This window comes from Babylonia areolata, chromosome 30 (genome assembly GCF_041734735.1).
Source record: "Babylonia areolata isolate BAREFJ2019XMU chromosome 30, ASM4173473v1, whole genome shotgun sequence".
NCBI classification, from domain to species: Eukaryota; Metazoa; Mollusca; class Gastropoda; order Neogastropoda; family Buccinidae; genus Babylonia; species Babylonia areolata.
This window is the reverse complement of record NC_134905.1, coordinates 14287461-14299656: the sequence shown is the minus strand read 5'-3', so window position 1 is coordinate 14299656 and position 12196 is coordinate 14287461. Positions and strand designations below refer to the sequence as shown.

The window sequence follows — 12196 nt, the reverse complement described above, 5'->3', positions numbered from 1 at the left end:
AGTCAAGATGTTCGCTTTTTCATGAGCTCTCTGAGATATCAGTGTATGTTATTGTGTTTGACCGTAAACCAGTTTATGTTGACAGTGATAATGTGCTAGAAGCTCGTGTCAGTAGCACAGTTTCTTTACAGTTTGAGTTCGGTAGAGGTTTGTTCTGTTTTTGCTTGCTTTCCCTCGCACTGTACTTTCGACTCACACCGGAAGTGAAAGATCGCCATCATCGTTATTTTTGGATTCACTACTTTCATTTGAACAATGCCCAAATCGCCTGGATTGTGTTAGTTTGAATGGTTGTCTGTGTACTTCTATGGACTATGCTGAACTAATTATTTAGAAACAACATGGAACAGTGAGTACTGACCTCGTTTGACTATACTTGACGATATATATAAGCGCTTTGATTTGTCTCTGCACAAGATCCAGCGCTATATAAATACCATTATTATTATTATTATATATATGTGTGTGTGTGCGTGTGTGTGTGTGTGTGTTTTTTTGTTGCAGTTGTTTTTTTAGGCTGAAAGAGGGTTTGCTGTTACTATCAGTATTCTAATCCTTGGGTCACAACATCTGATTAACACCGCTTGAAAGTGCAAGCCAGTCCCCTGATGAGAACAGTCTGTGTTAAAAAAGTGTTTTTGAATTGAACAGGTGTTTGGATCCGGCCCTTCCTGTTGAATTGACTTGACTGATGGACTATTAGTATTCTTAATTCTTGGGACACAACATTTGGTTAACACCGCTTACAGGCTCATCAGATGTACATTTTGGATGTTGACAGTGCAATCCAGTCCCCTGATGAGTACAGTCTGTGTGAAACGAGTGATTTTGAATTGAACAGGTGTTTGGCTCCCTTCCTTTTGAATTGACTTGACTAGTAGACACCTTTTTTTTTTTCTTTTTTTTTCTTTTTTTTAGATCAATCCACGCTAAGAGGCGACACCAAGTATGGCACCACACACATGCCGTGTATGCTCCCAAACATGCAAGGACAAGGACAAGGCTCTAGCCTATGGACTCTGTGGTCAGTGGTTCCACGCGAAATGTCAAGAAATCCCCGACAAAATGTACGACGTCATCATTCAGGACAGCCGTTCCAAAGATGGTGCCACACTACAGTGGCACTACAGACCATCATGCAACAAGGTGGCAGAAATGTTTTCCAACATTCTAAAAAAAAAAATAAAATAAAAAAAACGTTCAAGAACAAGACAAACAGGTCACACAGGAGATGAACGAAATGAAGGAAAAGTAGAACGGATCGAAGATGGACAATTCACAGACAAAATGATAGAAAAAATCAAGAGCCTAGACTTCAGTCAAACAGGACATTGACGCAGCAACAACAGCAGCGGCAATGGATAAAGAGGAGGTAAAAAAAATGATCGATGAGTCTTCCAAAGAGAACATTGCTGAGACGCAAGACAGAGCAAGAAGAAGCAAGAGCCTCCTGATCTTCAGAGTGGAAGAACCCAAAAGCACAGAGAAGGAGACCAGACAGAAAGAAGATGAACAAAAAACAAGCATATTACTCAAAGAGATGAGCCCATTCAGATCCGCAGACTGGGTAACTACAATAAAGACAAGATCAGACCCATCAGGCTGTCCTTCAGTTCTCAGGCAGACAGGAGACACCACCATCCAATGCTTCAGGAAAGCAAAGAAAGCTCAGGAGACCAACAAGACCAAGACCACTCTAAACCCTCTGGAGAAACTGGCCATGAGGAGGGACATGACCCCAACAGAGAGAAGTGAAGAAGCAGCCCTGCTGTCCGAGCTTAGAACAAAACAAGAAGTCTCTAAGAAGTCGGGGGACGAAGTAGCCCACTGGATACGAAGAAACGGCCAAGTCATCAACGTGGGCAAGTACCCGGACGGGCAGAACCCGACAGGGGGACAGACACAGCAGACCCACGGAAATCAACACCCAATTTACATAGCCCCCTACATGCTATAGATAGTGCACATAGACACAAACAAGATCAACGCAGTAATAGTAGTATCAACAAACCCCTCATATGCTTCTATACCAACGCCGACTGCCTCACAAACATACGCAACGAACTCGAGGCCATGATCAAGCTACACGGCCCAGTGATCATAGGGATAGTGGAAGTCAAGCCCAAAAACAGCAGATACAACATACAGGACAGTGAAATAACTATACCAGGGTACGAAACCTTCCACAATCTTAACAAGGGATAGAGAGGAATATGTCTCCACATCAAGAACGTACTCAGACCCTCAGAAATTCAAATCAGCACAGACTTCGAGGGATGCATATTTGCCAACTGCAACCTAGATCACGGGGAAACCCTCACCACTGGACTAATATACCTTAGCCCAAGCAGTACAAAGGAGAACAACGACAAACTGAACGAGGCAATGCTCATATCAGCAGGCATCAACACATCGCACCTTCTCATCATGGGAGACTTCAACTACCCAAAAATCGATTGGGCAAAAGGGACCACTGGAACCAGAGAAGACCATGCAGAAGCTAAATTCCTCAAAGCAACCAAGGATGCCTTCCTCATACAACACCAACTGACGCCCTACCAGACATAAAGAGGGCTAAGTTCCTCAAAGCAACCAAGGATGCCTTCCTCATACAACACCAACTGATGCCCACCAGACATAAAGAGGGACAGCAATCGACTTTGGATGATTTAGTTTTCACCAACAGAGACGACATAGTCATTGGCATTGAAGAAACAGCAGCTCTTGGAAAGAGTGACCATGCCTACCTACTGGTCAACCTCGCCCCGGCACAGCGCCAGGCATCACAACAGCAACGCTACAACTACAATAGGGCAGACAACACAGGAATGCGTTTACACCTCAAAGACATCAACTGGGAGGAAAAACTTCATGGCATGAATGTTGAAGAGACATGGCAATCCTTCATGGCAGAGGTCAACGAAGCCACGAGACGATATGTGCCTAAATCAAAAGCCACATCAGGAGACAGGAAAAAGTGGTTGGACGGAGGAACACTCGCCTCAGTGCGAAAAAAGCATAAAATGTATAGAAGGTGGGTATCAACTAGGGATGGTCAAGACTATCAAGCACATGTAAAGACGAGAAATAAAGCTGCAAGAGAATGCTGAAAGGCGAAAATCTGGCTACAAAAGACAGTTGCAGAACAAGCAAAAAAACAAAAACAAACAAAAACAAACAAACAAACAAAGAAAAAAAACAACAAAAAACCCCAACAAAAACCCCCAAAACAAAACAAAACAACAACAACAAACAAACAAACAAACAAAAAAACCAAAAAAAAACAACCGAAATCATTCTGGTCTTACGTGAAAGCAAGAACCAGCACAAGGACAGGAAATATCTGACCTCAAAAGAGAAGATGGCACCAAGACCAAAACTGACGATGAAAAGGCCCAGGTGCTCAACGACTTCTTTCAAAGCGTTTTCATAGAGGAACCAGAGGGAGAACTGCCTGAAGCCCCTAAATATGAGTTTAGCAGCACCTTGACGGACATTGAAATCCGAGAAGAAGATGTCAAAAGGCTCCTCACTAAGCTCAAAGTCGGGAAAGCAGCTGGACCAGATGGCATCCCCACCATCCTGTTGGCGGAAATAGCAGACACTCTAGCACTACCTATCAGCATCACCTTCAGGAAATCGCTGAATGAAGGACACCTTCCAAGCATATGGAAAAAAGCCAAAGTTACGCCAGTCTTCCAGAAAGGGAGCCTGAACTTCAACAAATAACTACCGACCTGTCAGCTTGACAAGCATACTCTGCAAGACCATGGAGACACTCATCAGAAACAAAATAATGGAACACATGCAAACGAACAACATGGCTTCACCCCAGGACGCTCGTGTGTAACATAACTCCTGGACACACTGGATCGCTGGACGGAAACCCTAGACAGAGGTGGCTCCATCGACGCAATATACATGGACTTCCGCAAGGCATTTGATTCTGATCCACACCACAGACTGATACTAAACATGAAGGCCCACGGCATCGAGGGAAAAGTGCTGCAATGGACAGAAGCATTTCTCAGTGGCCGCGCACAGCAGGTATTTGTCAATGGAAGCAAACCAGATGAGGCACGAGTCACAAGTGGAATCCCCCAAGGCAGCGTCTTAGGCCCGTTACTCTTCGTTATCTACATCAACGACCTGCCACGCCAGGTACAGAGCGAGGTCCGAATCTTTGCAGATGACACTAAGCTATTTGCCCAGAGCAACGAGCAACATGCCCGAGAGACCCTCCAAGAAGATTAATTTTTGACAGACTGCACCAGTGGTCAGTAACCTGGCTACTTAACTTCCACCCGGAAAAAATGCTGTGTCCTGAAACTAGGCCACTCAGAGATCGACCAGACCTACTTCATGAAGAGCAAGGACCCAAGCAACAACAAGCATGCCCGACAACCACCAGAGTGGAGAAAGATCTTGGGGTAGTAGTGGACAGACAACTGACCTTCAAGGACCATGTGTCACAGGCAACATCTAAGGCCAACAGAATCCTAGGCGTTATACGGCGATCCTTTGACCATCTCACTAAGCATACCGTCATCCAACTTTACAAAGCACTCGTGAGACCGGTCTTAGAGTATGGCCACTCAGTCTGGCAGCCATCCCAGAAAACCCTCCAACGAGAGATAGAAGACGTTCAACGCAGAGCCACAAAACTCACTGGCAAACTGAAGGACAAACCATACTCAGAACGCCTGTCAACCCTCAAGCTGCCAAGCCTGGAACACCGCAGACGCAGGGGAGACATGACTGACCTCTACAAATACATCACTGGCATCTACGACACAAGCCGACCCAACTTCGAGCTCCATGACAGATGCAGCACCAGAGGCCACAGCAAGAAGCTAGTAAAGCACAGATCCCGTCTAGACGTTCGGAGTTCATTCTTTTCCGAAAGAGTTGTGTCGGTTTGGAACAGCCTACCAGAGACAGTAGTGAACGCTTTTAAAAACAAACTTGACGCCCATTGGGCCAACCACCCAGCACTGTACAACCCCGACTGCTATCAGTAGACCTTGCAAGTGCAAGCAGCTGTGGATATGGCCAACATACCGACCGGTGAACTGACCTGCAACCACAGGTAACACCAACATCATCAAGTATCAAGTAAGTAAGTAAGTAAGTAAGTAAGTAAGTAAGTAAGTAAGTATAGGTCTGTCTTAAGGGACTGTGTTAGCTGGAAATAACCTGTCTATGCTTTCAGTGCCTTAATTGTGATATACCACACCCTCATATCTTTCTGAGCTTGTTAACCCGTGCTTGCCAAACAGAACATTGAAATCTCTTGATTCCCCCTCCCAGCTAACTGTTCCCCGATACTTCCTTAACTCCTGTGGAAAGAGGTCATTTTCTGTCTTCGGCCCAACAGCTTGGAATTCTCTGCCTATTGCTCTCAGACAAACAACTCATCTATCTACCTTTAAAGCAAATCTTAAAACTTATCTCTTTAAGAAATACTTGTCATAACTCAAATAGTGCTGTTGTCCCAGGCCCATGGCAATGTGAATGTGTGTGATGAGAGAGTAGAGAGAATGGGAGTGGGTAGATGGATGGTGGTGATGTGGTTCAACAGGGAGAATGACCCGAATTTTTTATTTATTTTTTTTACCTCATTTACCTTTTCTATCCACAACTTTATTTTACAAATTTTTTTTATACAAAATCCATGGCATGCAGATTACAATTATGCTCCTTTTTACATGTATGTATTTTAAGTGAAAATTGCTGTTATCTCAGCCGTTTAATCATGTGCCACGGTGTGTGTCTCCTCGAGGCAGCCCAGAGACGAGCAGCCAGATCTGTGCTGAGACGTTACCGAAACACCTCGAGCTTATCAGCAATGCTACAAGACCTTGGATGACCCTCCCAACGTCGCCAAACAGCCAGACTGACCATGCTGTATAAAATCAAGCATAATTATGTAAGCATGGATTCACTGAAAGAAAAACTGGTATTACCACCACCTCCACCAAGACAGCGACGCACCCACGCTGAGCAGCAGGAGCAAATCTTCTGCAAAAACTAGATATGGGCAGGCTGGTTTCCTCCCAGGTACCTTCCGGGATTGGAACGCCTTGCCCCAGAGAGCTGTAGAGGCCAGCTCAGTCGACACTTTTGTGTCGATGGTCTCCAGGATATAAATACCAGAATATACCTTCTCTCTCTCTCTCTCTCTCTCTCTCTCTCTCTCTCTCTCTCTCTCTCTCTCTCTCTCTCTCTCTCTGTTGTGTGAGTGTTGGAGTGTAACAGTTGTAGTATTGAGAGTATGTATTTACTTTGTGAGTTTTATGCATTGTGTTTTTTATAATATTAATGATTCTGTTTTATGTTTCTACTACTTTTTATATTGCTTTCTTGTTTCACTTTAGGTACTGGATTGTAAAGCGCTTAGAGCTTGCTTATGCTTGTATCAAGTTACAGCGCTATATAAGAATAAAATATTATTATTATTATCATTGTTATTATATAAGTAAAAGAATTACCCGCTTTGGCACACTCCACCCACTGGCCAGCGGGCCTCAACACGAGAGAGTGACCAGTGACATCACCAGCCCCCCCCCCCCCTCCACACCCCCTTTTCCAACCACTAATTCCCTTCCTTTCCCCCCACCTCTAAACCCTCATCACCCCCTTTTTTCCATCTCCCCCCCCCAAACACACACACCACCCACTCCCTTTCCCTTTCCCCACCCACCTTCCTTCTCATTCTGGTTCTTCTTCTCCCCCCCCCTCCCCCCTTCTGAAACTCTACTCACTTCTCTGTTCATCCTTGCCTCCTTCTACTGATTTGTTAAACACTTATAATCTTCTTAAGCTTTTCTTTTACCTCCACCGTCATTTCCTCTTCTTTCTTTGCATTCACTCGTATGCACACGAGTGGGCTTTTACGTGTATGACCGTTTTTACCCCGCCATGTAGGCAGCCATACTCCGTTTTCGGGGGTGTGCATGCTGGGTATGTTCTTGTTTCCGTAACCCACCGAACGCTGACATGGATTACAGGATCTTTAACGTGCGTATTTGATCTTCTGCTTGCATATACACACGAAGGGGGTGCAGGCACTAAGCAGGTCTGCACATATGTTGACCTGGGAGATCGTAAAAATCTCCACCCTTTACCCACCAGGCGCCGTCACCGTGATTCGAACCCGGGACCCTCAGATTGACAGTCCAATGCTTTAACCACTCGGCTATTGCGCCCGTCCACCGTCATTTCCAATTAACACAGTCCCTGAAGACAGATCCACTTATCATCATGGTTATGGTCTGAAACGTTGGACACCTTTTATCAAAAGTGAGTCTTATTTTACAGTGACCCACAGTCATTATAAATTTTCTCCATTTGGTGTTTTTATAGACTCATTTTTTTTTGTTTTATCATATTTCTTGTATTTCTGTGTCGTATTAAGCATGAGTTCATGAAAATACTTTTGTTGTTTTAAGTCTACCGCTGAGAGAGGTCACTTGTGCATAGATCGATTATCTGTTACTCAACGTACTCCAACTAAAAAATTAATTAATTAATTAATAATCATAATCATAATCATAATAATAAATCCAGACAGATAAGTAGTATACCCATAATTGTGTTGCACTTCAGTTCGATAAGGAAATGCATTCCTGAATATATATATATACATACATACATACATACATCTATATATATATATATATATATATATATATATATATATATATATATATATATATAAAGAATCATTGAATATCTCTTATATCCCGATGACGTGAACGGTAAGTACATGCGTGTTTGCATCGTGCCAGTTAACTCCTCAGTCTCGTAAACCCCCCACCCCCACCTACTCTCTCTCTCTCTTTCTCTCTCTCTCTCTCTTTACTTTTAATGATTATCGACATTCACATAGGATAAACCTTCCATTTACAACGATTATCGTATGTAAATCAAGCCTTGCATATTCAGGGGGTTGGTTATGGAACCATATCCCAGAAAATTAAAAAACTGAATCAAATTTCCAAAAATTCAAATCTAACTTATATACAATACCTGATGAATCTTTCAAATTTGACACCTCTATATCCTAAAATGTACTGATTATGTTTCAATATCATTCATATATATATATATATATATATATATATATATATATATATATATATATATACAATATGATAATTGCCATTAATTCACTTCCCATGTTCCAACTATCGGTGTCTGTCACTCTGTCTCTCCTTCTCCCTGTTATCATCATCATCATCATCATCATCATCTTCTTCTTCTTCTCTTTTTTTCCCCCTCCCTATAATCATTTCATTTTATAATGATTTGATCTTTTCAATGATAACATGTGTCGTTGCGTCGTACTTAGTTAGGTTGTGCACATAAGCTTTATTTTCATGTGTGTGTGTGTGTGCGCGCGCGCGCGCGTCTGTGTCTATGTGTCTGTGTGAGTGTTTTGCTATTGCTTTTTAACTTTTCCTTCTTTTTTTTTCTTTTTTCCCTTGAGGGCTGGATGTAAAAAAGCAGCTGTGCTTACTCCACTACCCTCGTGAAAAAAAAAAAAAACATTCGTTTCGTTTCGTTTCGTTTCGTTTCTCATTTTGTACCCTCTTAAAAGCCTTTCTGTCAGTTTTCTTGCGTTTCGCTGTCCACCTGCATGTCGATCTGTCTCACAGGCTGGCTGGCTGTCTGCATGATGTCATCCCCGCCTCTCAGACTCATGCAGTGGTATATTAGACTCTCTACTGACGAAAGTTATGCCCCTCTCTTCAACATCTTTGACGTATTCTGATGCGTGTGATTTGAGTCTTGTCTTTGCTTTGCTTTTTTCCCCCCAGTCATTAGTTTACTCCATCATTATTTAACATTTTGTTGTGTAGATCCTGCCGATGTATAGGACGCCTATAGGACGATAACTGAAGCACTGACGTTAGTGATTATTATGTTCGGACAACAACAACAAAAACAAAACAAAACAAACAAACAAACAAAAAAACACCCCAAAAAAACAAACAAAAAAACCCCGATCGACGACACTCCAAGCTCTCTCTCGATGTATCTTTCTCTTTCTCTGTCTCTCTCCTCTCCCCGTCTCTCTCTGTCTTCGATCTCCCTCTGTCTCTGCCACAGTCTGTCTGTCTTTCTCTGTCTGTCTGCTTGTCTGTCTGTCTGTCTTTTTTTTCTTATACGTGCACGCGAAATAGACTCAAGTTACGAAGAGATGTGAACTTGTGTTTCCATGCATCTCCATGGTGAGCGCGCGCGCGCGCGTGTGTGTGTATGCGTATGAAGGAAGTGGGTATAGGAGGGCAGGCCAGTTTTGTATGCTTGCGCGTGCGAACGAAGTGTGTGTGTGCCTGTGTTCATATGTATGTATGTTAGCTCCAGTGCGTGTCCCCACATGAACTTGCGTCCGTGCGCGTGTCCTGAGTGTACCTGTGCATGTGCGTGATCTGGATCTGGTCTGTACGTTGCAGGAGCCAATACTGGCTATCGTCGTAACGGAAAACTGGGGGCGCGCTTGAGAGACACACAAAATTAAAATCGTTTTGTACCAAGACTGTCCCTTGATGGTGAAGAAGTGGTTGTGCCGCTAGCCTTTGCTAACAGTCCAGGAAAGGGCTGGCTAAAAACATATATAGAGATTAAAATTTTATTGAGTGGTTGGGGCAGTCCTTGGTCAGTGGTGATCCACCGTGCGCTGATGGTGCTGCGCTGGCGGGGCCTGCTATGATGGCTTCATCAGATAGCTGATTCCACTCTGCTTCTGTTCTAACAAAATAGGAGTTCCTGTGCTGTTCTGTGTTGCTGTGTGGAATACTGAAGCCTCTGGTGTTGTTCACTACTTGTTGCTCGATGATGTTGCTGCTGCTAAAGCCTGTGTACCTCGTTGGGCGGATCCTCCGGCGGCCTGCGTTGACTGCTTTGTTGAGGAACTCTCCTGGTGGTAGAGCTGGGATTCGCCCTTCAGCAGTCTTATGTAATGGGTTAAGACGCTGTTGTCTGCGGCGCTCTTCCAGTGGGGGGAGGTTGAGGTCTTCCAGCATCTTCGTGACACAGCCCGGGTACCTAAACTTGTAGTCCCTCGTGATGAACCGGGCGGCCTGTCGTTGGATCCGTTCCAGTATGTCAGCATTCTGTCTGTAGAAGGGATCCCATACCACTGCAGTGTATTCAAGTCTGGATCGGACGAGGGAGATGTATGCCAGGCGCCTACATTCTTGTGGACTTCTTCTTCTTCTTCTTCGTTCGTGGGCTGCAACTCCCACGTTCACTTGTATGTACACAAGTAGGCTTTTACGTGTTTGACCGTTTTTACCCCGCCATATAGGCAGCCATACATTTCGGGGGTATTCCTGTGGGCAGTTCAGAATGTTTCGGCGTAGGAAGCCCACCATCGATCCAGCTTTCTTGCAGATGTTGGTGATGTGGGTAGTCCACTTCAGGTCAGCTGAAAGCTGGACTCCTAGGTATGGGCTCTCTTGGACCTGTTGAAGAGGGGTTCCATCCAGTTTGTAGAAGAAGTGGGTCTTCCGTCTGATGGACAGTATGGTGCACTTGGAGGCGTTGAAACGCATTCCCCACTTCTTTGCCTATCCCTCTAACTCCTGAAGGTCAGCTTGTAGTGCAAGGTGGTCCTGGAAGCTGTTGATCTCACGATAAAGCAGACAGTCACCCGCAAATAATCGTACTGTTGATTTGACAGAGTTAGGTAAGTCGTTGAGATGGCACAGGGATAGCAATGGGCCTAGCACTGTGCCTTGAGGGAAGCCGGATTCTACTGCTGCCTCATCTGGACCCTCCAGGACCACCCGCATCCTCCGCTTGGTGAGGAAGCTGAGGATCCAGGAGTAGACAGGCCCTCGGACACCGTAGTGGTCCAGCTTCTGCATCAGTCTGCCATGGGGGGCCGTGTCGAAGGCCTTGCTCGGGTCCAGGATGGCCACGTCTATCTGCTTTCCAACATCGAAGGAACCAAGGAGGTCGCTCATGGTGGTAAGTTGCTGCGTCTCACATGAGTAGCCTGATCTGAAGTCGTGGTTCCTGTTCGTCAGTATGCCGTGCTTTTCCAGGTGGTCTCCAAGGTGGCGGGAGATATGTTCGAGAACCTTACAGGACACTGCAGTGAGACTGTTCTGTAGTTCTCCGCCCTGTTCCTGTCACCTTTCTTGGTGACGGCTGATATGTTGGCTGAGAGCCAATCAGTGCGTTGTTTGCCAGTCTGTATGGAACGGTTGTAAATGACGGTTAGTATAGGGGCGATAGTGTCTGAACAGGTCTTCAATATTCTGGTAGGAATGTTGTCGGGTCCTGATGCCTTAGACGGATTCAAGTTCTTCAGTAGCTTAGCTACTCCATTACGTCTATGGTAAGAAGGTCATGGTCAGGATAAGGGGTACCGGGCATTGCAGGTGGTGGTTTATTTTCATCCTTTGTAAAGACCGAGTAGAACTGGTTCAGGAGGATACGGGCTTTGCTGGAGCTGTCACCATGGAAGGTTGGGTCTTCTTTCAGGGGTGCTATTCCGATGTTGTCCTGGACTTGACATACCGCCAGAATGGCTTGAAGTTGTTGTCCTTGAGGCTTTTCTCTATGGTGGTGGTGATGTATGTCCATTTTTAAGGAGGAAGGTGGAAGAATGGTTAAGACGCTCAGCTGCCAATACAGAGAGTCCGTGAGGGTGTGGGTTCGAATCCCGCTCTCGCCCTTTCTCCTAAGTTTGACTGGAAAATCAAACTGAGCGTCTAGTCTTTCGGATGAGACGATAAACCGAGGTCCCGTGTGCAGCACGCACTTGGCGCACTGAAAAAGAACCCATGGCAACGAGAGTGTTGTCCTCTGGCGAAATTACGTAAAATGAAATCCACTTTCATAGGTACACAAATATGTAAGCATGCACTCAAGGCCTGACTAAGCGCGTTGGGTTATGCTGCTGGTCAGGCATCTGCTCAACAGATGCGGTGTAGCGTGTATGGATTTGTCCGAACGCAGTGACGCCTCCTTGAGAAAGTGAAACTGAAACTGAAACCATTCTGCATTCCTCATCTCTCTTCTGCATTCTTTTTGAAAGAAGCGGTAGTTCGTCCAATTGCCTGTTTTTCTGGCTTGGCGATGCAGCCTCTTCTTCTTTCGTAGGAGTTTGTGTATGCGTCTGTTTACCCAGGGTAGGTTGGAATTACTTCTTTGGAGTCTGGAAGGGACATTTTTTCTC

At 44.9% G+C, this 12196-nt stretch overlaps 2 protein-coding genes across 2 annotated transcripts in view; one reads left to right on the top strand and one right to left on the bottom strand.

The window, feature by feature from the left end:
• Positions 1 to 3244: 3244 nt before the first annotated feature.
• On the top strand, positions 3245 to 6126 carry LOC143275602 (uncharacterized). The gene is made up of 2 exons (XM_076579828.1): positions 3245 to 5115; positions 5787 to 6126. Exon 1 carries the CDS (start codon positions 3922 to 3924, stop codon positions 4252 to 4254), a length of 333 nt encoding a protein of 110 aa, XP_076435943.1. The 5' UTR covers positions 3245 to 3921; the 3' UTR covers positions 4255 to 5115; positions 5787 to 6126.
• Positions 6127 to 10577: 4451 nt separating this feature from the next.
• The window catches only part of LOC143275255 (anosmin-1-like), a 99985-nt gene continuing 98366 nt past the window's right edge, over positions 10578 to 12196 (bottom strand). Inside the window, exon 20 of the mRNA XM_076579231.1 lies at positions 10578 to 11028. Within this exon, the coding sequence (XP_076435346.1) occupies positions 10578 to 11028 (451 nt within the window). The remainder of the gene's footprint in view (positions 11029 to 12196) is intronic.

Coding starts and splice junctions, on each gene's coding strand:
- LOC143275602 (XM_076579828.1), top strand. CDS start 3,922: ATGGACTTCCGCAAGGCATTTGATTCTGATCCACACCACAGACTGATA.